A 25,872-nucleotide genomic window follows, 5' to 3' on the forward strand; every position below is an offset into this window, starting at 1 on the left:
ACTCTATTAATTAACGAGCGAAGGATTCACTCGACATCCTTGCGTGATCCTCCAAGAAGCCATTAAATCTTGATTCGCGCTTTAGGATCAACGAGATGCCATCCTTAATCCTCACTCGCCGTTTTAATCGCACTTCACCGGGGATCGACGCGATGAAAAATTCCTCCGTTCGTCGCTTTGGCGAACTCTTTTTCCTTCTCCGTTTCCTTCTTTTTCCTTTTTAATCGTGGCTCGTCGTTATCGAAGCAGCTGGAAACGCGAAACGTTGCCCACGGGCTGGATCCGCGGGGGCGTAGCAGAGGGAGGTGGGGCAGGGAAGAAAAAAATATTGTTGTAATCGCGAAGGCACGTCTGCGTTTCGCGCGCACAAAGACACGCGACGCGGCGATTTTCCGGTCGCCCAGCTGGTGTTCCACCCTTGTATTGACTTTCTCTCATCGAGACGCGCCGGAATAAAACGGAGGAAAGCATTCGATTCCGCTCGACTCCGGCTGCACAGAGGCCGGGGCTATTATTACAGGCTTTTGGGTCCAATAACTCTTCAGCTCTCACTTGTTGCTGTAGTCGTTGCGCGAAGGGCATCGCGGCGTTTCCCTTTTGAGGATTTTTCGCCGGGCGGACGGCTGGCAGGATGGAAGCTGGAAGAAGTCGAATCGATGAACAGCACTGGCGCCCGAGCAAACGGTCTCGATCGAGATGGAACTGGCGGGTATTCGTAGAGGGCTCTTTAATTTCGCCATCCTTCGGCTGGGGATAAAAGTTTACGAGCCCGTCTTGGAGTTAAATGAATTTCAGGCTGTTCGGCTTACGGAGGCGTAATAACGCTCGCACTTGCCTCGCGATCTTGTTCTGTCCCTTGGCCTGTATGTCCCATTTAATCCCTTACTGACAAGGTGCGCGTTTCTTGTCACGATTTCTGTACGTATAAACGTCGAGTGGTTCCATGTTTCCGCGAGATATCTGCTACAGAAGCCCCGTGGTAAAATTTCGACAGTTAATCTGAAATTATCGAGGATCGTGATCGCACAGCTGATTCGATGAGTTTATGTATTAAACAGAGATATCGACATGTCCTGAAGAGGCTTGGATGGAAATCATCGCTGTCGTTGACGAACACAGATTTGCAATATAAGTTCAGCCCCGTGGCCTGATTACAGTGAAGTGTCAGCTTGCTATCGGGCCAAGGTATTTCCGAAAGTGCTTCACTTATCATTCATTAACTATCAGCGTTTAATGCCGTGCGCGAGCAGAGCAATGAAAGGTTTACATATTTGATTTTAATTTCATTTTGGCACAGATATACAAATAAAGTGGCCGGTAGACGCTCAAAGTCTTACGTGCCGGCAGAGATGCCTCCTTTTCGTTAAATAAAATCGGTTTGCTGAAACTTGGAAGCGTATTGCAAAGATGAAAACCAGAAAGCTGAGCGGATATTTTATATTTTACATTCGAACGGATCGGTACGATTACCGGGCGGGACGCGGCGGCCACGCTGACCATTTCCGCTTTCACTTAAATATTTAACGAGCCGCGGTGATCAGCGACGCGGGCGAGAGGAGAATTAATTTTTCAAAGAGGCGGGTACGTACGCCACTTCATCTCCGTAAATGGCATCAAAATTCCACGAGAGCCCGCCACTCGATATCCAGTCTTTCGATATCGCGATCCCGGCCATCCATACAAATCGGATTTTACCAAATTGGAGTACAATTTTCACAATTTTCACGAGCCCGGGCTCCGCGGGTATCTGACGCGCGTGCAGAGCAAAGACAAGAATGTCGGGGAAGGAAGAGAGGAGGACGGTTCTAAGTCGGTTGCGGATGATGAAGCGAATCAAGTAACAGTGGTGGCTTACGTGCGATGCAGCCCTAAACCGTCGCCCAGGGGAGCATTTCCCAGAAAGGCGTTAGCAACGAAATGTCTGTGCTTAGAATTTTCAAGCGCGCTGAATTACATCCCCGTCACGGAATCAATGGTACCTGAAATACGTAAGCGACGACGACGGCGACGTCGTCGTCGACGATGTTATTCTGTGCGCTCGCTACCCGTTCCTTGGTTAAATTCCCTGTGGGAATTTTAATTTATTCCAGCGGGAGTTCAACGATGGAAGGAGGGTAACTAACAGGTTGTTAGAGCCGTTGTATTTGCTCGGGATTAGAAGGCAGGTTTGTGACGGGAGTTTTATTTCATCGGGGAAATATTGTTGGATAATTCGGCATTAATTCATACATACGTGTCACGGTGGACGAATGATCGCTGCTAAAAGTAACTTCTACGGAGGTGTGTTATTGTGGAACAGGTATCGAATAGGTTATTCAGAAGGGGAGAATAATTACTAAAAGACAGAATTTCTTTAAATATTAAATAATTTAGTATATATCAGTGACCGCATACATCGAATTAGATAAGATTTGAGACAAATGATTGAATCTTATAGGTATGAACAGATCATTCCAGTTCTCACGCTGTTGACACGGAAATTGCATTTGTTGTATACCCATATGCATAGAACAATGTTTCTATTCGGCATATATGTGTCATACGTTCAGTGATATTTAGATATCACAGTGCACTATAGAAAACATAATAGGTACACTTGTGAAAGATCACGCGTTGCAATCGTCGTATCAAGAACGAATAGTAATTCAATATGCTACCGCTTATTAATTTACATGTAATCGTTTATGTATCGAAGAATACTTAGACAGTTTTAAATCGCCAAAATAGTGGTGGAGCGGATTCGGTTCTTGTTCGAGGCGGTTCAGCATCGTCTGATGTAGAGCCTTCTGATGTATTTGCTGGAGATGTAGGATCAGCCGATATGGGTTCATCTGACGTAGGTTCAAAGCGGGTGGTGTCAGCTGAAGAGCTTTCAGCGGGTGTGGTTTCAGCTGATGAGCTTTCAGCGGGTGTGGATTCAGTTGCTGCACTTTCAGCAGGTGTGGTTGCAGCTGACGAGCTTTCAGCGGGTGTGGTTTCAGCTGACGAGCTTTCAGCGGGTGTGGATTCAGTTGATGCACTTTCAGCAGGTGTGGTTTCAGCTGACGAGCTTTCAGCGGGTGTGGATTCAGATGATGCACTTTCAGCAGGTGTAGTTTCAGCTGAAGAGCTTTCAGCGGGTGTGGTTTCAGCTGAAGAGCTTTCAGCGGGTGTGGATTCAGATGATGAGCTTTCAGCGGGTGTGGATTCAGATGATGCACTTTCAGCAGGTGTAGTTTCAGCTGAAGAGCTTTCAGCGGGTGTGGTTTCAGCTGATGAGCTTTCAGCGGGTGTGGATTCAGATGATGCACTTTCAGCAGGTGTAGTTTCAGCTGAAGAGCTTTCAGCGGGTGTGGTTTCAGCTGATGAGCTTTCAGCGGGTGTGGATTCAGTTGCTGCACTTTCAGCAGGTGTGGTTGCAGCTGACGAGCTTTCAGCGGGTGTGGTTTCAGCTGACGAGCTTTCAGCGGGTGTGGATTCAGTTGCTGCAGTTTCAGCAGGTGTGGTTGCAGCTGACGAGCTTCCAGCGGGTGTGGTTTCAGCTGATGAGCTTTCAGCGGGTGTGGTTTCAGCTGATGAGCTTTCAGCGGGTGTGGATTCAGTTGATACACTTTCAGCAGGTGTAGTTTCAGCTGATGAGCTTTCAGCGGGTGTGGATGCAGCTGGTGAGCTTTCAGCGGGTGTGGATTCAGTTGCTGCAGTTTCAGCAGGTGTGGTTGCAGCTGACGAGCTTTCAGCGGGTGTGGTTTCAGCTGATGAGCTTTCAGCGGGTGTGGTTTCAGCTGATGAGCTTTCAGCGGGTGTGGATTCAGTTGATGCAGTTTCAGCAGATGTGGTGTCAGCTGATGAGCTTTCAGCGGGTGTGGATTCAGTTGATGCAGTTTCAGCAGGTGTGGTTTCAGCTGACGAGCTTTCGGCGGGTGTGGATTCAGTGGGTGTGGTTTCAGTTGACGCAGTTCCAGTGGGTGTTGGAGTAGGCGTGCTTCCAGCCGTACTGGACGATCCTTCAGTTGTTACCGTGCTTTCAGCTGTCGTTTCTGTGGTTGTACTTGGAGTTGTCCATTCTGTGGATGTGGTTGTAGTTGAAGTTGTCGTTTCTGTGGTTGTACTTGGTGTTGTGGTTGTTGTAGACTCCTTTTTAGGTTTAGCGTAAACGACACACTTCATTCTAATTCCCCAACTAGGTTTTGAAACCGCCATTACGACTATGAAGTCTCTTCCAATCTTGCCTTTAAGAACTCTGGTACCCACTACCCATGGATTCCAATGTTCTACACTGACATAGGAAATTTCATAGCCACAAGGTGCCCTTGCTTTGCATACACCTACCTGTGGTCTTCCATTGATTCGTGGCTGTAAAATAATATTATGTATTGAAAACAGCTTTTGAATACCCTGTGCCGTACTGTCACTGAAACTCTAATATCTTATACATCCAATATCATTTTTCTTACCTTAATAATGTATTTATCGACAAGGAGTTCCTCATTTTCATGCCGTTCTCCATAAATTAAGTTGTTCGCGAGTACACAGATAAGGAGGGACAGACAGGTAACCAAAAAGAGTACTTTACGCATTATGGCAGGTATTATTAGGCCTCGTTTGGTCTAACGAGTGTCTTACATGTATGCACGTCGCACAAAATCTGCCGTTCTATTAAACGTGATAACATTTATAGCCTTCGCTTATCAGTCAGCACGGACAATTCCTCGAATATCGACGGATCATATTACTTTCGAGATGTCTATCGGGGAATGGTGACAAGAACTTACGTAACAAGATTTGTCTTTTATAGTTCTTCCATCTGTTGTTCGAAGGTCATACAGATACGGCCAACAATGCTTGCTATAACGGAAGCATTTCTCATTCATTCACTCTCCAGGACAGTAACGACAAATATTAACATGTAATTAAAATCGGGAACACGATCCTCAACTATCACTTGTTACAAAAAAGTATGTTTCACCGGGATTTCAGAATGACAAATCTGAAAGAGAGAATACTGAACCGAAAGACCAACCCCAATCCAAATTCACCAATTAATTCACGCCAATTCATTGCCTCATTTTCTGTACTCCCCTGAATATAATAATATTCCTCGCTAATTCTTATCTGCATAGTGTCTGATTATCAATTCGCACGGCTCGTACACGTGTCATAGATCAAAAGAATCACCCAGATGTTACGCAATGCGAACCGTAACCGCGATTCGGTTGTTATTATCATTAATGTTTCATACAATCAACATGAAAGATAGTGGAATATTTCGGAGATATCATTACGACGCCCCAGGAAGTTAATACACGTGTGGTTAATAAACGACCGAGAGACGATAACGTTACGGTTTATCATTGGAAATCGGGTGTCTTCATTTTTGCAGTTTGCGTAACGCTTTACGACAGTTGTAAATATAATACAAACATTTCTTACGGGCCATTAAGCGCACTTTTTAGCGATTACCTAACAGCAACGTGATTCCTTTCATTGTTTCGTGGTTGCTATAACCCTTAACTATGAATAAAATCGCGTGGCGCGCGCTCCACATAGAAAGGCGCATTGAATTTTAAAAAGGGTCATTTTCTAATGACTCTATCGGCATTTCAGTGAAATGCTTCATTCCTCGAATACGCAATTAATCATTGATTTCATCATGTAGCTACTCAAGATACTTATGGCCTAACGTGCACGTCAATTGTTATCGTCGGGCAAATAGTATTATTCAGCGAAAAGACTATGAGGAAGGTCTTATTAGCAATATAAGATAATATCTCATTATAGGATCTAATCTATGTAGAACATTGTCATTCGCGATAGACTGTTACGATACTCCTGACGTCGTTACAGTAGGAGACAAATATTATATAATACACGAGGCTTCAATTTTCTAAATTATCTACTTGAGACCGCACCCCACGTAATTTCCGTCGAAAAGCCTCGCAACTGATCGATATCATCTACGAACATCTTCCACGCCACGATATTTCATAAGAAAAGAAATTTCGTTGGAGAACGATAGTGGACGATCACGTACGCATCTTTTTCCCTAAAAGGCATTAAGGTTTGTTGGCTTTTCGGCTGGCCGAGGTGACGGGAAACGAGCAACGGATGTTAGCCTCCTGCACCATGCACGCATCCTGTTATTACGTGGCACACGCTCAAAGCGGTCGCTTGCATAAATCTCCGGAGAAATTAAAGTGCACGGTGAACGCGCGCGCACGCCTGACAGTACGGAACGGGATTGTGTAGCCGTGTGAAAGAAAAATAATTTCTGTGCGCCGGTAGTCGCGAGCCCGTATTTTTCCAGCGCCACACAGTCGTTCTTCTCTCCCTGGTAATCGGTTTCCATTTTGCGTACCAACGTGCTGACACACTTCCAAACTGTGCAAGGCTGCAAATATTGGTTTGACCCGCAGTCGTATCGAAAATTTTTGAAATCTGCCTCTGTGGAGCACTTCTTCTATGGCGGAGTCAAAAACAGTTACACGCTGCTGCCTTCGTCTATGATACTTTCTATCTCGTTGCACCTTCCTGATTTATTACCACTTCAATATCGTCGGACGCAGGCAGGAAGGATTTACTTTACGTTCCATCAGGTCCAGGGAGGATATAGAGGCTGTTCATTAAATTTCTGGACGCCTCCTTGTTCGTTCTTCCTTCACGGTATCCACTTCGCTCCCGGCTTTTCCAACATGCTCGAGCCACTCATTGCGATCGTTGCATCAGGCTCCGAGGAAGTATCAAGTTGGAAAGGAAGTTTCCCTCGCTCGTGGCTTCAGATAGTACCATGTTTTTCATTCGAAATCCTTAGATTTCTGTGAGGAGGAGGATCAGCGACTTCCTCGTCGTATCGTCCGTCCTATTCTAGCCACCATCGATCGTCTTCTACCAAGTAGACACTACCGCAATATCAAGCTTATAATTAATACATTGCACGTGACGCAGCAATCTCGTCACGAGGATCATCCTCTTCGACTCTCATTTGGGCACAAGCGACGCATTAATCCAATGTGCTTCCAAGGGAAGGCTATTAAAGGCCCTTTAAACTCATAAAGCTCCTAAAAGTCCATCAAGGTTTCATGGTATTTTTAAGCCACGAGGATGCATACGCCAGGCTGAACTGAGGATCGAATTGAGAAACAATGTTCGGACACTGAAAGTGGAATGAAGTGGCTAAGACGCAACGTCACCAGTCAAGCATTAACTCCCCCAGCTAACTCGACTCATGTCGAACGCTTTGATCAAGCATCCCCGATCGACCTTGAACGCCCATCGATCCAACAAGCATCGTCACGATGGATCGAGCAATCCCAGGCCGCGCAGCGATCGAACCCTCCGATCGATACCAGAAAATCGCGTGTCACCGCCTGACAATCTCTTCTTTCATTAAGCGACACGCTCGTTTCACGCACGGCTCCCTAATTACTGGCCACGGGTCGGCGTAAAAGGGCCGAGGGTGCCCTCCCCGTGGATCGTCGCTTGATATCGAGGCATTTTCCCCGGGGAAGCCCGATAAATCGGCTGTTAATCCGACGATGCGAGTCGCCTTATTCTTTGTTCCCTGACGCCAAAGGGCCTTCTTAGGAAAAGCTCCTGATTCCCTGCGAGACCGCCCTTCGAAGCTATCTTCGCTGGCTGTTAGCGAAATGACGGAAGAATACAGAGAGCGTGAATTCGCGGAGCTCAACCAGCACGTGCCGTCTAATAGAACAATTATTATCTGCATGTCCAATTTGATAAGTGTTTCAAGACAAGATAAGGTCCTTGAGATAATCGGTTTAATTTGATCGTCGGGCAGAATCGATCCCTGGCACGATATCCAAGCGAAATCGTCCTCTCTCGATGACGCCGATAAGCTCGATACGAGTCATTCGTCATCATTAACCCGGGGCCCGTGGCAATTAAAACTCGCCGCTTTCTGATGGACGAGCCTCGCGGATTTTTCGCCAGGCGGGCTAGATGAATCGCTCTGGGTGCCGCGTCTCTGTAAAAATCGACGAGAGTTACAAGCCGATACATTCTCTCCGCGCTGCTTCTCCACGGTCGGGGGTCCCGGGCACTCATTTGTCAAGGAAATCTGCAATTTCCCGCGAAGTGGGTCGGTCAATTGAGATATATCGCGAGCCGATGGCATCGATCGGATCTAGGGGAAAATTCGGGGCACGTTCCGCGCTGGATTAGATCGTCGGCTGTACTTTTTCTTTGGTGCACGCTGCTCGAAATGTAGGTTAATCTAGCAGAAGTGCGGAAGAGTTATGGATCATAGAGGAATCGGAATATCAGACGGGAAACGTGCAGTGCGTATGCAGCGTCGGCCGAAGTTTCGGCTGGCTACGCAGCGTGTTATTCTACTGCGAGATTTTAGTAATTATGCGCCGAGCCTCGCCGTTTGCGAAGAATCCTCGCAGCCGCTTTTCGAGATCCGAATACATCTCGTGTTTCGCGTGACAGGCCACACTGGAGGTGGACTCGTTCTCCGACCGCAGGATGTAAATGTCATCCCGGCCTGAATTAATAATCCGCGCCGGACTCGACCGCAACGCCCTGGACCACGGTGTTCGCTGATCGATATTCGATATTCTAATTCGCCGCGACGGTGACATGTTTATGGAAACATTCGTGGCACACGTGTCATTACACGGCTCGTCCTAATATTCGATCAGGGCCGAGTGTGAGCTTGAAATTAATCAGCGAAAACGCGGCGCGCAAGGCTGGGGCTCGCGAGGTGCCCTCGGGCCATTCATGAAACGTTCCGCTTGACGATTTCGAGTGCCTGCTAACAGTTGTCTCCATCGTATACCTGTCGATCAAGCCCGTGTACGCGCAAGGCAGCACGTCTATGAATTTTAAGCAACGCGAAGGGATCTCTTCTGTATTCATCTCTGTCACCGTGTCAGTCGTGTTCAACGCCGATAGCCCTTCAAAACGTTCCTGTTCTACGGGTCCATTGAAATTTATCAAACGTACATGTCCGATCGGGTTCCTTCCATGCACGAGTTCACCGTCCGGTAACCGAGACGCGTGATTTCGAGAAATACCGTAGATTATGCATCAGCGTTTCTCGTTGAATGGTTCGGTGCTCAGTGATTCGTGAACCGCTATCTGCTCCACGTGACCGCACGGCCCTTGGCCAAACCTGCACACCGATAATAGTTCTAACCCTGCAACTATATACCTATGGAAATGCACCCTATATATGTGGCTCCATATACACGGCGCTCCTAAAGTATTTGTATAAAATTGCTGGGGACATTTGATACGTGTAGGGTGCCTATATGCAATCTGGAAGCTTCACAGAAGTATTAATATTTCTATTAATTGGTCGAACCCTCTTAATCTACGAACCCTCAATTATCTTTGCGCAGATGTGAGCTATTTTTAATATTAGATTTAAAAGCAACCAGTCTACTGTCGAACTCCAAAATTTCGCTGAAACGTTTCACGAGCATCCCGTACGCGCGTGTACACACGAGCAGTTGAGCACGCGAATGGACGCGCATGCATATGTATACGTTGCGGTTGTTATTAGATTCCGATGCGCAAGGGCCACGGTTTTCCCGCAACCCCGTGAAAATGGGCTCGAACCGGGGCCCTCGGGTCGTCTAGCCTTCTGATCCTCGCAAAACCAATTCTCTCGGGGGGGGGGGGGGGGCGAGGATATTCTTTGGGTCGCGGATCAGCCCGCGGTGAATACAGTTTCGGTGGATCGAACGTAATTTCACGAGCAGGACCCGTGGCGTGCCTCGCGCGACACGGAATTGGGACCACCCGGGGGTCACCGTGTCAGGCTAACAGCGTTTTAAAGGACGCCACGGCTGCTTTGTGCCCCCGGAAACGGTATCGAGCGGCCCCGGTTATTGTTTGATATCCAATTAAATCGCCAACTTGCGATGTTTACCCGGCGGACGGGCCGATGAAAGCGTTGATTCGAACGAGTGACTGTCCGCGGTTTCGACACGCGACGAAAAAGCCAGCGAGAATTCGACCTCGCTAAATATCGAATCGCTCCTGTAACAGACGCTTTTCAGCGGTGCGCTCGGCTTTCTGCCCGAAATATCGGCGACGCGGGTGCAATTTGAATGCGCGCAACAAAATTGGGTGGGAAATTGGCTTGGAAAACAATGCCGCTGTATTTATTAGACGGGTATTTATCTCTCGCCAGACACTTGGTCCAGCTGCGCATGATTTCCATTATGCAATAGCATTTGCCGTAGATAAAAAGAATGAATTCGCGCTTTGATCATTCTTCATTCCACGAGAAAGGTGTCTGCGCGATAATGCTTCCCAAACAGCACCCTACGAGCATTATAAAAGTCGAGGTCCGCGTCTCGCAGTATTTTTCCACGCAGTTGGACGACCAGCCCGTTTCATTACGTCGCGGAACGAGCGAAAAAGCGTATTTGCTTAGCGAGGACACGTGAGTAAGATCGATCATAGCGACGGGGAAGCAGCGTGTGCGGATGATGCATCGGGTGCATCCGCTGTTGCAAACGGTGACCCCGATCCGCGAGACGCAGGATTAAAGGTTCTCGTTTGTCCATGCACCGTGCCCTCCGCTGGGACAAAACAATTTTATCGGCTTCTGTCTCGCCCGCGGAGCGTTTTCCTGCATTACACAGAGGCGCCCCTGGGACGAGAGGAAATCTTTGAGCCCTCTGCAGGAAACCGATCGTTTTGTTTCCATCGTTTCCAGCGCCGTGTTGTCCGATACATGCAGTTTCGCTCTGTAGCTTGTCCCTTTGTCGACGGTGTTCCCGCCGCCCGTAGGAATCAAACTCCGGGAGCTTTCGTTTATCGAGCGACTGGTCTATTAATTGTTGGTCTCCCGGGACGCTTCTCAATCAGCACCTTTTCCTTCCGAGGGAAGTTTCCACTGGTAGACACCGCCAGATAGACATAGACTGTTCTTTTCCCAGGGATATTCGTTCTAAGACTAGTCGATTTACTCGAGGACTTTGCGAGATTTAAGGCGGTTGCAGTAATGTATATTCGATTAGGGAAGAATGCTCGTCTTTTATCTCCTTCATCCCGGACTCCCTTTTCGACTCGCCTGCTCGTTTCGCGTCTCTCGCTCAGCCGACCCGTAGCCTCGTGCCCGGCGAAATTCGGAAGGGACTCGAGCAATTTCCAGCCTGCTTTCCGCCACGATATCTGCAGCGTGGGTGGAAGGAACGCGGAGAGAGGCTCGGAACGACCGGCCGGCTGGAGTCTCTTCAAAGAACAAGCGAAAATCAAGCACGCGTGTATCAATCTCGAGTGCCAATCTCGACGTGGAGAGCGTCTCTTATCTCCCTACCTTTGACATCAGAGGTCCGCTGCACGCGATGCTTTCCTGTCTTTGGACTTTCGTCTGAAGGTAGTCCCGGGGTCCCGTATGTAGGAAGCCCCTCTCCAGTTTAATATCCGAGCTTGCAGATCAAATTTCTGGCGCGCTTCCGCGTTGTCCTCGCCCTAGCAATTTCACCGCCACCAGTCTCCCGAATCGAACCCTCTTCTCCGCCCTCTCCCCGTTTCTTCGCCTTCTCCCTTCGCCGATTCGCGGTCATTTATATCAACGATATAGAAACAATAGCGTTTCGTTCCTCCCGGAGCAGGCCTTCGCTGCACCGGTGCATCAGTTTGTCACGCGAAGATGGGAAGATAATAAGAATCAGTATCGGATCAAACGAGCACTTGAACCTTCGCTACACAATCGATAAGCCTCGTCAAGCACCTGATGGGAAACTGGAAAAAATAAAAGGGAAAGCGCCGGGAACCTCGAAAAATTCCTCGTGGGGGGCTAAGCTTTGATAAGATAAACGACACCGTCATCGACAATCTCCGTAACTGACCTCTGCATCGAGCGGCTATCGACCTGAATTGGGAATCTCCTAAAACCCTTCATTCTCCGCGACTTCCTCTAACGACCAACATCCTCGCGAAGACAGAGCCGCCCCAATGAACGTCCGCGTTCCACCCGGCAGCCGCCTCCACCCTCGGTCGCCCCGAAGCACAAGAATTCTCGAGTCGCCGTCACGGACATCAAAGGACGAGGGAAGAAGGAAACGAGCAAAGGAAAAAATAGAAAACAGAAAGGAGAATGCCTCGATTCGGTGGTCTCTGACAGCGAGCGGACAAAACCCGCGCGGCTTCCGGGCACAGGCCGTGGGCTCAGCCGGAAATAAGCAATCGTCGCGATGCCTTTGCACTGTTCCGTTTGTGGATTGCGGTGTACGCCGAGCGGCTCGTTCCGAGGTGAGAAAAGGAGCACGGAGCCGGGAGAAATGGTGGCGGAAGGACGAAAGGGCGACGGGGGTCGAGGTCGAGTGCCGTCTGGCATAAAGATGCACCCGTCCTGTTCATTAGGAGCGGGCCAGGGACTTTGTTGTACGGCTCGGACGTTATCACCTCGATCCATAACCGGCGAAATTACGAGGACGCGCGATCACCGCCTTGTAATTTTACGACTCGAGGCCTACTTAGCACCGGGACACCGTGTACTTTCGCCGGCAATCCGCTTGCAATCGCTGGCCTCGCCGGCTGCGGAAGGCTAAACGATTACCCAGCTCGCTCGTGACGGTGGACAATGGGATCCTCTGCGGATCGTCCTTACGACGATCTGATAGGGCGGCGACAAAATGACGGGCTGGTCATTACGCGCGTTCCACCGACGCCTTCTGAAAAACACGCAAACCGTTCTGCACGATGGACGCGGGGCTGGGAATCACCGTTTTTCTTAGCCACTCGCAGGAGCGGCGTTCCTGGTTTCGTCGGAACTCGGAGGAAGACGTTGTGTTCGAGGGAACAGTGGGCCCGCAACGGATCCGCAGATTGATCGCTATCGCGGTAGGAAGTGATATCGTTCAGAGGCAGTAAATAAGAGGATCTGATAACATGTTCCAAGAATTTCATTGATTCGAAGGTAATCGTACGGTTTCCGAGTCGCATCGCTTTCGTCACGGTGTCGCGCGAGATATTCTTATCGAAAAATGCAGATTATCTTCGCCACCGTCTGTAAATACTCGTTCAGGTTACGAATCGTCCTTCGGGGTGGAGATTAGCAGCTTGGCGGGGCAATTTTTGCGCGGGGTGTAAAAAACGAACGCGACCGCTGGCGCTATTTACTACGACGATAAACGAGCCTCGAGGAACGCGAGTCTATCTGCTCGCCGGGAAAAGTTTCGCTGCCTTGAATCTTTCGAGGAGTTTCTGCGTTCAACTCCAACCCTTTAACGTCAACGTATTCGTTCGCAGGCTTGGATATTTCCTGCTGCTTCGCTGTCTTTTATCTCTTTACATTCCCCGTATGCATTAAACTGATACAGCAAGTACACTTTAATTCTAGAACGCGTCCACCGTGTTTCCATTGTATCTTACGCTAATCTAGAAGCCATGTTTCAAAGTATCTCGCGGTTGGCCAAGGGAGGGACGAGAAATGCGAGAAAGATACGCTGACACGGTGCCAGCCGCGTATCCGCTACGCGAGAAAAAGTTGAACGGGACATAAACGCCGCAATTAATTCTCGCCGACGATTTCTTTTTTTCCGAGTCGTTGGCTGTTATCCGATTGGCTCGAGCGCCTGCGGGTTTCGTCTCGCGATCGCTATTTTCGCCTGGGAATGTATCTTTACGAGCTGCACTCTGTTTACGATCGACGAGCCTTGATAGGCGTTATTTCCACGATCAGGCGATAACAAAGTGTGGTCATTAATAGTCGATGACCCATGTTACCACGAAACGCATCTGCGACGTTGCACCAATCAGTGTTCCTTATCGCCCGGTTGGCTAATCTGTCAGTTATTTCTGATCTAGAGATTAGAGACAATCGTCAGCTGTCTACTGTTTCAAGCTGTAGTGTCGACGATATTTGAAATCTACTGAACATCTGCGCTGCGGTCCACAGATTTTTACTTACAGTGACACCGAGATTCTTATTCTCCTCGGCGGTGCCCAAAGTCTGTCAGACATTATATGCACCAGGGTATTTCCCATGAAAATTCGTCCAAGCATGCTCTTAAACGGCCCTCTGCTTCGCTCCATCTCCTCCCCTTCCAATATCCTCCCCCGAAGCAAGAGCACAGAACACTAATTACGATTAACGAAGTTGGAACGCTCTGCTTTCCACCTCTGGCCCCTAACCCAAGTGCCCGATCGCGACGAGTATCGCGTCGCTTTTCGCGAGCCCTCGACTCGCGGCTTTGACTCGGTTGTTGATCGCGTGCGGGTGGTCCTCTCTAATATCAGAGCGCACGCCAGGCGTGACAAATCCCAGATTACCTTGGGTATGTAGGCGAACAATACGGGCGGGATACGTGGAAAGCGGAACCGTGCTGTTAATTTCCTGTTGCGGAACCGAACGGGGCCCCTCGCGCAGAAACAAAGGCTGCTGCCAGGGGATCTTTGCCTGGGCTTTCTCGCCCCTCGAATCGAATCCCCTCCATCGACGAAGACGTGATGGATGCGGGGGTGGCTGGCTTCTGCGCTTTGTTTCACGCTCGTCGGTTATAATTTATCTTAACGTTGCTCGTTTAAACGATACCGTTGCCTCTCCTCTGTGTGTTTTGTTGCTGGACGAACGTTAGCCGTGGATCCATTAGCGTCCTTGCGGGGGTATCAAATTTACGGCGATCGCAGCGGCCGCTCTCTCGTTTCGATTAAAAGTCCAGTCGAAGGGGGCGGATGGTGGGAAAACCGAGGAAACCGTGCGGGTAAAGGGTGGTATGTGGTTTGTAACGTTTCATCGCCAGGTAACTCGATACGGGTCCGAATGAACCGAGCAATGTGTCGGGGCGTGTTGCTATAGAGTCGATTCTACTCTACAGGGTGTCTTCAAAGGTGAAATATTCCTTCTTCTCGCTGTGTGTCAAGCGTTCAAGGGGGGATGCTCGTTTAACAGCCCCAAGAGTAACTGGTATTTAAGATTTTTTTTGAAAAAACTGTTGGTCATATTGGATTTAACTCTTTTGGGATATCAGGAGGCATCTTTAAACTTGCAGAAAATATTTTTTTTATGTCGTCCCTTCTTATTATTTGTTAATTATTCTGGAATTTTGTCCACCTCTTCGACGATGTAACTCCTGTTGGCGGGATGTGTAGCACCTATCACAGTCAACAGATTGCAAACAAAAATAGAAGTTTCTTAAAGTTAGATAGTTTACGCTGGGACTGCTCCTCTTTAAAGGAAAAAAATGAAAAATTGAAAGAGTTATAGCGTTTGAAAAAAGTAAGGTTTTTCCTTAGACAAATTTTGCATATTATTTTTTTACATCGACGACAGAAGTATTATAAATAAAAACTAAAAATAAAATTTTAGGTCCAGTCCCAGCGTAAATTATTTAACTTTAAGAAAATTTTCGTCTTTTTGCAATTAGATGACTGTGACAGGTGGTACACCTGACGCCAACATCGTCAAAGAGATTAACACGATTCCACAATAATTTATAAATAATAAGAAGGATCGACATGAAAATTTTTTTCACAAGTTTAAACATGCCTCCTTATATCCCGAAAGAGTTTAATCCAATATTAACAATAGTTTTTAAAAGAAAATCATAAATTTCGGGGCCTGTTACACCCCTTAAAGAAATTACACTACCAGATCTCATCAAAGGCGACTTTTTATCGCTTATATATTCCAGATGAATCTGTATAAAGTTTCTTCCTGGCCACTGTCAAAGACTTGTATCAAACTTTTAATTTTCAAGCACCTTGTAGAACGATATACCACCAGTGGCCAGCTCTCCAATCTTCCCCGAACGAATTATCAAATTCGCCAGCGATATCGTTGCCAGCGATGGAAAGAGTACTCGGTTTCGCGGCTTCAATTTATTTAACGCGACCTCGTGCAGGCTGGAGAGGCAGTCCGCAATCAGGAGCGATCATCGTTTGCCAGCATCGTGGAAGAACTTCCAAAGAAGCGAAACCGAAACGAGCCCAGGGTTACGTGCCACCCCGCCCAGCAGCATGCAATCCACCTGTTCCCTCTGTGGAGAGCTCACGTTCCACATGATCCTCGCTCCCTTTTGCCGTCGGTCGCTACTTGCGATACCACGGCGCGGTTTCAGCGGGCTAATTAACGAAAGCATCGTGTTCTAGACTCCCGAGAGGCCAGCCACGGGACTGGCAAAAGAGAGAGAGGCGGCCGCTTCCCTGTTGGTCGCTTTGAAACGTTTGCGACTTTGCTACGTTTTGCTGAGCTGGACGTTAACGCGCGGTCGAGACGCTGGTTTGTTGGGTCCTCTTCCTAGCCGGGGGTGCAATTCTTGCGCAGGCGGGGATGAAGAAGCTTCGAGCGTTGCTTCAGCTTGCGACGTTGGCTAGAGCGTCTTTCGCAGATGAATAATAATTTTGCTCTTCCTTCTTAAAGACAATCTTCTTCCTTTCTCCAGAAGGAACAGTCGTAAATGTATTAAGCAATCGATGCACAAGAAGAAAGTTGTGTAATACCAATTGCGAGTGTATCTGAGAGAGCTAAACAGAAAACCACCCCCCGTGAATACATATGTCCAGCCACTATCTCCTGAAGCAGTTATCTAACATTGGCGGGAGTTCGCAATCCCCGTGACCACGTCTGAAGTTGCCGTTATTGCTCACGTCGCGACGGCGTGGCTGGTATAAATCGAAAGGGAATAGGGGGCGCCTGGCAGCCACCCCTGGGGCGGGTTTCACGCGTTAATGCCCCGGGAAAGTGCGGTGTCGAGGAGTGAAACAGATTCGTGTGACGAGGGTAATGAAAGGTTGCCGGGAAATACGGGGAGGGTGTTCGCCGTTGATGGGAAATATCATTCCGCGGTGACAGCCTCCGCGGAGCACATCCCGATGGTCGACCTTTTGTTTCGCAACGTACATCTTGCCGGGAGAACAGGGAGGAGGGAGGATCTTGAGGAGCACACTTCATTGATTTCTGCGAATTTCTTTGTGCTCCTAAGGTGCCTCCGCTCGGTCTGGATTTAAATTGGAAACGGAAGATTACGTTTATTGTAAATAACGGACAGGATATCCCATTCGACGACACATTTCCTGGATTCATTTTACTTGGAGAACCGACGGTCGGATCGATTTCCAGTCGCGGAATGGGACTCGGGTTTCATCTGTCGTTTGAAATCTAGGTCGAGCCTCTTATCGAGTCCTTTTTTTTTCAGGGACCCACGGTGGAATTGAAATATTTTACCGGTCGTGGAGGGTCGTTTCCCCTCGCGTAAGAAGATTGTGGGACCGAGTCGATTGTAAGGGGGCTTTAATTACGAACGTTTCAATAAGATCGCGGTATTTTCTCGACCCGGAAGAAAGGTGAAAATGCTTCTTTATTCCGGTGACTAGCTTTTCCCTGATATTAGCGGCGATTCCGTGGCGAGATTTAGGTGGCAGTTTCGCTGTGTGTTTAATTAAATTGAGAGAAATACCGCGTGCACTCTTCGGTGTCTTATGTTTCATGATATTTATGGCCCAGAAGCGATTCAATTCGAATCCCTCGACGTATTGTATTTCGACTACGTAATTACGCGATATCTCGCGGCGTTTAATTAATATTTCAGCGGGGACCGTGGTTCGGCAGCCGTTTCAAATTTTATTGATTCGAATAAAGTTAACCGTTTAGCCGGGCGAAATTGTGTTTACAACTATCGGCTGCAATTTCCCCGAAATAATTACGATTTAATTGATATTCCCGTGTCGGGCAAACTTTTCGCAAGTGCGGACAATATGCTGCTGCACCTCCCTCTATCGCAGCCAGAGGCTTTTCCCTGGGACTCTACTCCCTTAAGTTCTGCTCCGGCCATTGATTCCAATATGTAGATCTGTTTAATGTGCTGCAGTCTGGGCGGAAGGTATTCGCTGTTCAGTGGCATACCTTCTGTAGAAACCATACTAGATCAAGTGGTGAGAGACGAAGGCTTGATCGCCTGATATTCCTTGTGAAAAATCGACCCTTGGTATCTGTTAGTTATTACTGAAAAACATTTTCAAGAAACCACCTCGGCGAAGCCTGTTTTCAGTTAAAGACAGCTCTCCTAGGAGGAAGCTTCCTCGGACAGAGGAAGTCCCTCGAATTTCAGAGAAATTCAGAAAGAATCGCGTGCACCGTCCGCGTATTCCGCGATATCCGGCCATCTATCTTACGAATATGCGTCATAAGTGTGGGCCCGCGCGACGCCTTCTGCCGCATACGAATTTTATTACGTTTTATGGTGCCATTTGTCGCTGGGATACCCTTTATCGGTCGATCCCTGCACGCCAACGAGTCCGTGCACGTTCTCCGCTCGTCATCAAAGAATTGAAACCCTGAACAGCCGCGTCGTGCCAGCAACAAATGGAACATCAGAAAATTCGATGCAAGTGCCAAAGACAGCTTAGTCTTCCTCGATGAAATATTAATTAGGAAGCTCAGAAATGATCCCAGTACGCCGCAAGTCTTCATTCGCATCACCCATCACATTATTCCCTTCCTGCTGTTCCCAAGTTTCTCCAGCAGACCGTTTGACAAGCGCGCACCCGGCTTAATGCGCGCTTTCGTTTGCCGCAGCGACTCGCCGAGCAATATTGTCGCGAGCTCTCTCCCACTTTCCCGATCTAGGAACTTTTTAATCTTTCCGCGCCGTGAACCAGCAGATGCTTTCAGGCTTTTTGTTCGACTCGACGCGGCCCGCTTCGAGCTTTCCGCCTGGCCCGATCGACAGAGCGAATTTTTAAGGCTCCCACAGACCAACGCGTATATTCGCTGCGCGGAGCGCAGCGAATCGGGTCAGATAAGGCTGCCACGCATAAAAAACTGCTGGACCGCGGCGGATCCGCTGCCGCAGCGAATATTTGCGTTGGTCTGTGGGAGCCTTTACTCTCCGCGGCGAACTTTCGCTCGAGATCTCTCGAGCAACGCCGTTCGATTCTCCGCTCCCTCTACCCCGTCCTCCTGCTCTTCCCTTGTCCTCCGCGGTGTGTTAACGACGGGTTAACCAAGATAGGGTTCGCGCTTTTTTCCTCGGACGCCGAGGAATCGCGTCGCGCCGCCTGTCTCGCGCAAGAAAGCCGACGTGCGCGGTTCAGCAGGCACCCACTCTGCCTCGCCGCGACTTTTAAACGCTATCGCTGAGCCACACTTCCGCCTCGAATTCATCTTTCCCGGCGGACGTCGAGTGCCGGTCCCCCCTTCGGGGGAAAAAAGCCCGATATAAAAGGAAAAAGTTTGCTCACAGGAAGATGCTCCCCGCGGCTCGTCAAAGACTCCCCTCATGGCGGAAGCCTGACTTCCTGCCAGCTAGCTCGGACTTCTTTAATCCGCAAATTAATTCGACAGCCTCGCCCACTTGCCAACAAAATCTTGCTTCTTGTTTCCTCGGGATCCTCGCCATTACACGAGGGGAGAAGTTTTTTAATCCACCCACCGTGAAAAGGCGGGGGGGGGGGGGATGTTTTCGTGCCGAGATCCCTCCGCTTGACACGGCATGTTGGCGCTTCCGGGAGGAGCACGAAAGTTCGCCGACGTCCTCGAAGAAACTGTCCGGATACACGGCGACGTGGCGCGTCTTAATCGTACCCGAAGTTTTTCATTCGTCAAACAAAACCGTGCGCCGTGTCCCTTGCGGATGCAGGGCCCACATCCTCCAGCAGCTGGAAGAAATCGTGACTGTCGGCTGTTCCGCGCCGCTGGCCCGCTGGGAGGGAAACTTTCCTAGCGGGGGAGAACAATCGTGGTGGCTCTAACGCGTTTTAGAATCGGTCCTCCTCCACTTTCGATTGACAAATCTAGCGTGAAACTCGCGCCTCCCCTTCTCCCTCGGAGACTTACGACGGCATTCTTCGCGCCATGTTTATTGCTTCCTCCGCGATTTAGTGGAGGAAGACGACGATGTTGCTGCCGACGGTGACTGACGTTTCGTTCGGGCTGACAGAAGCTTGGTTCCCTTTCGAAATGTTATTCCCAATGGGGATGGAGCGTCGCCTTAAGGGGGTGGTGGACTATTTCAGTTTCCAAAAATCGATTATTTTTTTACTGATGCTGAAAGTCGAATCCCTTATGAACATTTTAAACAAAATTTCATGAACAAATTCATATAATTGTTAACTTTGAAGCCGTTTTTCTTGAAATACCATTTTCCGTCACGATGTACATCATAACTCTTGAACCAATGAATATTTTCACTTGAAATTTTCACTGGACGTGTAAAATTCCTTACTCTACAGAGTGGAACTCCCGCATTGACATTGGATATTTGTGAAACATTTTACAACTGATTAAAGACGATTTTTTCCCTTAAAAATGAGGGGAAAAATTGATTCGTGTATAACTTTCAGAATTTTTGTTCAAATTCATCGGAAAAGTTACGCTCTGTAGACACTCCAAAGCATTTTGCTTTCAGAGCTGATTGGCTCGCCTGAATCGATGTACACCACTTGCAGCGATGCGCTGTACAGGGTTATCTTCAACGATTAATAACTTCGACAATTTTATACACTCCGACGATTTTTTTTTTGGTAATTACTCGCAAACGTGCCTACAATAGCTTGGGTAAAGCACGACTATAACGATAATTTGGTATCAAAGTAATTTAGCATGAAAGAAACTACCTATTTTACGTATCGAATACTCCACTACCCCCTTAACGCCACGCTGTTATGTGCCCGTAACTCCTTTCCGTAATTCCATCGAAATTGTATCTCGGAAAACAGAAGCAGGTGTCACAGTTTTCCTTTCGTCCACCAGAATCGATTTTGACCGACTGACCGGCACTGCCGAGCCTCGAGCGAGTAAATTCGTCAAAGGCAGGGGCAACTGAGCCGTGTGTTCTCTTAAACGAATGGCAAGTGGGTCTCTGACGGACGGGACGTTCGCGCGGCCGTTGAGCGATTCGGGCGGATTTCCAAGCGGACCGTTCAGCCGTGGATATACGGGGAACTTTTTTAATCTTTCGAGCGCGAACGAGCAGACGCTTTCACGGCGACGGTTCCCGGCCCGACGCGGCGTGTTAAGAGCTGCCAGCGCGTCAGGAGGGATGAGGCACGTCTCTGCCGCCTTTTCAACCCCCTTTCGCCACGCCGCCCGTAGGATCCCCGTGATTCCCTGGACGTCGGGATGACGTGTCGGTGGAGATTTCGTTCCAGATGCCGGGAAACGTTGCGGAGAAGCTTGAATAACCGGGGGGAGAGCGAGCTTTGGTCGCCAGCGTGATGCGTCTCGCGAGCGTCAGGGCCCTCCAACCCTCGTAACTAGGCTACGTATCCTCGAGGGCCCGTGTCAACGGCGAGGATAGAATTTTTACCGCGTCCCCTCTTGGCTGACACAAATTACAACCATCAAATTCGTATCCCCTTTTTCACTCGAGCCAAGTCGGATTCAGAAGAAGCCTCCAGCCACTCCTCTCTATGTATCCTTCGAAGTCAATTGCGCCGACGCAAGGGCGTCCTTAATGTATCAAAAATGAGAGACGATAATTTCAAGAAGGAAAGGATGTACGCGATGTCTCCGCAGACCGTGAATCACTATTACGCTCTCACCATCCCCGCGATACCGAGCAATCCTGCCCCCCTTCCCCAGGATCGCCTTACGCCTCCGTTTTCCAAGCAACCCCCCGCAAACGAGACCGCGACCTGCTACGCATAACAATTCCCGTATCCGTCGCGTCGTTTTATCGCGTTAACGCGACCTTCTCCTCTTTCACCCTTTCCACTCTCCCCTTTCGACGGCGACAATGACCCCACCTAGGCAGGCAGTTACCATGCGGTACTGAAAGGGAGAACGCCATCGTGTCGCTGCCAAAATTAAGTATGCAACGTTGATGATACACCCAGGCGCTTTAAAAATAAATTAACCTCTTTCTCCCATACGTAACCCCTCGTGCCACAGTACTGCGTCGTGGCCTCGCGTGAAAAAGACCTCACCCCAAGCGCCCTCAACTTCCACCGACCCTCGAGATATTAACCCGTAGCGAGATCAGCAGTGTATCACGACGATGGCTCGATCATTATCCATCCACGTAACCCCGCCGCACCACCAGGTCTCGTGGGATTTGACCGAGGACGACGCGCCAGGATCCTCGGCCAACGATTTCGCTGCAGATGCCCAGGAAACTGTCCAGATTCTCGCGATTTCACCTGAATCCTCCCGCAGAACGCTTCGTCCCTGCGGAGTTAGCTCACTGCCTCTCTGTTCCCGCGTTCTCACGTCCCTGTCCAACCCTCGCCCGCCCCGTTCGCTCGTCCTTGTCCGACCCCTTTCCCTTTTGTCTCCGACGGGGCCGGTGGAACGGCTGTCCCTCTTCCGCCTTGGCTCGCGTGCCCGTCTTTCTCTCTTGACGTCATCCTGAAACTCAGAGGGGGATGGCCAGTCGGCCTATCCGACCGCAGGATGGACTGGGTGGAGAACGGGATACGGTCAGGACCGGCCTGTTACCGTGGTAACGCGATACAGAAACTAAATTCCGTATGTACCGGGGGGGCTAAGTGCGCCCTACGACCAAAATTTCCGAGCCTAAGCAAACGTTGCGTTAACACTTAAACGGGATTTTGCAATTAATGCTGGCCCGGGAGCGCGCGAGGGGGTAAATAAAACGTGACGCGCCCCCGCCCGGGCTTTGTGCATTGTTCCCTGTTTGAGCTGCGGCGATTCCGCGCGTCCCGGACCGACGGAAATACAGCTTCTCCTCTCGGTCCGCTCGCCTCGATTTTCGGACGATCCCTGGCACCCTTTGCTACGCCCTGTGTCTTTTGTGGGGGGTGAAAGTGTTTATTGCCCGAGCTTGTAGATTCGGCAGGAATCGGGGGACAGACGCTGGAGCGTGGAAGGGAGAAAGCAACCCCTCGTCTGTAATTACACACGAGGCGACCCTTTTGGGCCGCGTTGCTCGCGTGCAGCGTTTTTCACGTGTCGCGACCTTTGCTCGTTCATTGTCAAACGTCTGCCATTTCTATTTGCGTGGGCCTTTCGGTGTCCCGTATCATTTTTCACGGTATCATTCGTCATCCTGCTGTATTAGAGTCGCGCAGTTGCCATTTGGTATCTTGAAACTGAGTCAACGATCCTGCTGACGCTAATTGCCCCTTCTAGCCGGCGCAGACCTCCGGCTCTCTCGTATTTTTCAAGATTTAAAGCTCGCCTGCGGCGTGTCTCTATCTTGCGAGAACACTTGGCACCGCCTGCACGCTGATCCACGGATTTGCCTGGCTGGCCACGAATTGCACGGCTGCAGGTGCCGTCCTCCGATGTCTAAGGGGCCGTGAAACGCTTCCTCCGCGAATATACACGACCACCTCCCGTGTATACCACGCGTGACTCCGCCCTGGCATTTACATTAAATATAAAATCTCGCCTTGCTTGCGAGCAGAGAGGGCTGATATCTCCCTCGGCGGAGAAGCGATGCACCGTGCTCGATGGATTCGTCGTGTCGTAATTCAATAACGCTGAGTGCAACGTGAGAGCCAATAAGGGAAGAGAGCATTCGCGGGTGGAAACGCATACCGATCGGTTCTCCCCCTTCTAGTTCTCCTTTCCCCTTTCTTTCTCGGATGGTTATTGCTTCTTCTTACGTGGAAAGGCGAGATGCGCGAGGAAAGGGATTGTTTGTGGCGTGCGATTGAAAGAATCTTAGGTGGATGCTTGATTACGTTTAACAGAGCTCGAGCAGCTACTTAGCAAGCACTTGTATTCTTTGGTTAAAGATTAACAGAAAGATTCTTCTCGTCGCGAGACAAATACATAGTAAGTGGAATAGGACGTCTGTGACCAGACTCGTCGACTGTAACCACTGCAAGTAGTATAACCCTAGCGTTGGGTCAGACATAGCATACTTCGCAAATATGAAGACGTGTAATAGTTAAACTATTTTTTTCGGTTACAGTATAACCAATATATATTGCGGGAATTTTTGGGAGTTACGGTATAACTAATATGAATTACGAGAATTTTTTTTGGTTACGGTATGAACCATTGAACTGTAGAATATGTATATGGAATGGGAACTGTGGGTATTAGGAGCAGCTGTTGAAAAGAGATAGTTGCATTGCGTGGGATGCTGTTTCATTCTTACACATGCATCTATACCTGCCTATACCCAAATTTACTATAAGATAGTGTATAATAAAGGATAGACAGTAGGGTGACTTTTATTGTCGACTATTGAATTTTCTTTATATTTAATTTATATTTTATTTTAATTTACGTTGGGTATAGCAAAAAAAATCTCGTAATTCATATAGGTTATACCGTAAACAAAAAAAAAATTCCGCAATAGATATTGGTTCCACCGTAACCAAAACAAATTCTCGTCATCGATAATGGTTATTCGTAACCGAAAACAATTTCCATCGTCAATAATGGTTATTAAGTGACCAAAAAATATTTCCGTCGTCAATAATGGTTATTAGTGATCAAAAAATATTTCTATTGACAATAATGGTTATTCATAGCCAAAACAGGTAAATCTTAATATTTATTAATCACTTCATTTTTCGACAAATTTCTCAAGAACTTAATGACGATTGCCTTCCATTTGGATAAAAATGAATGTTATTTTGGATCTCTGAATAGTTTACAAATTCCTTGCAATCACTTGGGCCTTGATTTATAATTTTGCAACATTTAAACCGACAGAATGGAGAGGCTCTCGCAGCAATATAATCGCAGAGGACGATTAATAGCTCCACCGCGACACCTCCAACAGAACAATCGTTATTCAAGAGCTATTCGCGTGCAATCGAGATCGTTTCGAGCTGGAAGCAGCGACCGTTAATCCCGAGGACGCGTTCATGTATTTTTCATCCAGTGACTGGCAGACACGGCTGGAGTGTCGCGGCTGATTTCACTCGCAATTTTCGGCTCCCAAATACCAGCGGCAATTTAATAATCGACGCTTTATTAAATACATCTTAGCAGCCAGACAACGTCACCGTTCCACGCGGGAGCGCGTCACACGACACGTTTAATCTCAAAGAAAATCGAGCGGACCCGCGACACAGAGCTTGCATACACATTTCGCGCTCTAGCAGCCCATAAAACGCGGGGCACGATACGGGACAGGGGGGCAGGGTAAGACGGCGCGGCTGTAAAAAACTATATAATACTCTCGGTTAATTTTTAAAGTACCACTTACGCTCAAGGCGAGCTCCAGACTGGCGGAACTTTCGTTACTCCCTTTCGCGTAACACACCTTTTTTAATAATCCCGTAAAAACCCTCTCAGCTCGCGGGGAGCCTCTTGCAAAATTACAATTTTTCTCTCTCTTCCACGCGCGCGCGCTCGCGTTTGTCTGACGATCTGCCTGGCTTCTTCTCCCATGCTAGCATTGCCCCTTGACGACGATCAATAGTGATCACAGAGACCTCCTTACGAGATTACTCGCGAGTACATTCAAGTCTTCGCTTCGTTTTGCAGACTTGTATCACATCTCGCAACCTCTACCATCTGGAGTACCAGATTGTTCCTACAACGTTTTCTTTGGACGTCTCAAGAAACGAGGCTTCTAGATCGCCCCGCGTTTAGCCCCGCGGCAGCGAAAGTTGCGCGTGCAGGAGACTCTTCCCTCCCGCCGTTTGCAGATACGTCATTTAATCCCTCCGCGCTGACAACAAAAGCCGGTCGCCAAGTCCCTTTGAGGGACAAAGCTCTGGGAAAGTGTACGCGTGTAATTCCGAGGCAGCCCATGGTACAGCGGCAGCTCGACAACCGCTTCGGCCGGGAAATCGCGGATGCTCAGAAGCCCCGGCGGGCTTCTTTTGGCGATCGTTCTCAAAAGAACGCCACTCTTTCATATTCCATCAACGCAACCAGGCCAGCCGCGGTTCGAGAAAGAAATCACTCGGACGTGTATACACGCGGTGAATGCGCGAAGCTCTCTCCTCTCGGCTTCTTGCGGCCGCCCATTCCGCGTTTCAGCTTTCGCGACGTACCGTGAAGAATCGGGGGGATACATTTATCAATTTTTAATGGGCGAC

At 48.9% G+C, this 25,872-nt stretch overlaps 1 protein-coding gene and 1 long non-coding RNA gene across 2 annotated transcripts in view; one reads left to right on the plus strand and one right to left on the minus strand.

Moving 5' to 3' along the window:
- Nucleotides 1-25,872, plus strand: part of LOC143377723 (uncharacterized) — a 171,616-nt gene that overhangs the window by 32,433 nt on the left and 113,311 nt on the right. The window lies entirely within an intron of this gene.
- On the minus strand, nt 2,349-4,179 carry LOC143377917 (uncharacterized). Its single transcript, XM_076829725.1, has 4 exons — nt 4,029-4,179; nt 3,690-3,973; nt 3,210-3,629; nt 2,349-3,059 (listed from the first exon to the last, which is right to left on the minus strand). The coding sequence occupies exons 1-4, from the start codon at nt 4,177-4,179 to the stop codon at nt 2,664-2,666; spliced, it is 1,251 nt and encodes a 416-aa protein (XP_076685840.1). The 3' UTR covers nt 2,349-2,663.

This window comes from Andrena cerasifolii, chromosome 16, assembly GCF_050908995.1.
Source record: "Andrena cerasifolii isolate SP2316 chromosome 16, iyAndCera1_principal, whole genome shotgun sequence".
Taxonomy (NCBI): Eukaryota; Metazoa; Arthropoda; class Insecta; order Hymenoptera; family Andrenidae; genus Andrena; species Andrena cerasifolii.

Coding starts and splice junctions, on each gene's coding strand:
- LOC143377917 (XM_076829725.1), bottom strand. CDS start 4,179: ATGGCGGTTTCAAAACCTAGTTGGGGAATTAGAATGAAGTGTGTCGTT. Junction 3,974..4,028: donor CACAGAATGGACAACTCCAA/GTACAACCACAG, acceptor AGGATCGTCCAG/TACGGCTGGAAGCACGCCTA. Junction 3,630..3,689: donor CTCGTCAGCTGCAACCACAC/CTGCTGAAACTG, acceptor CTGCATCCACAC/CCGCTGAAAGCTCATCAGCT.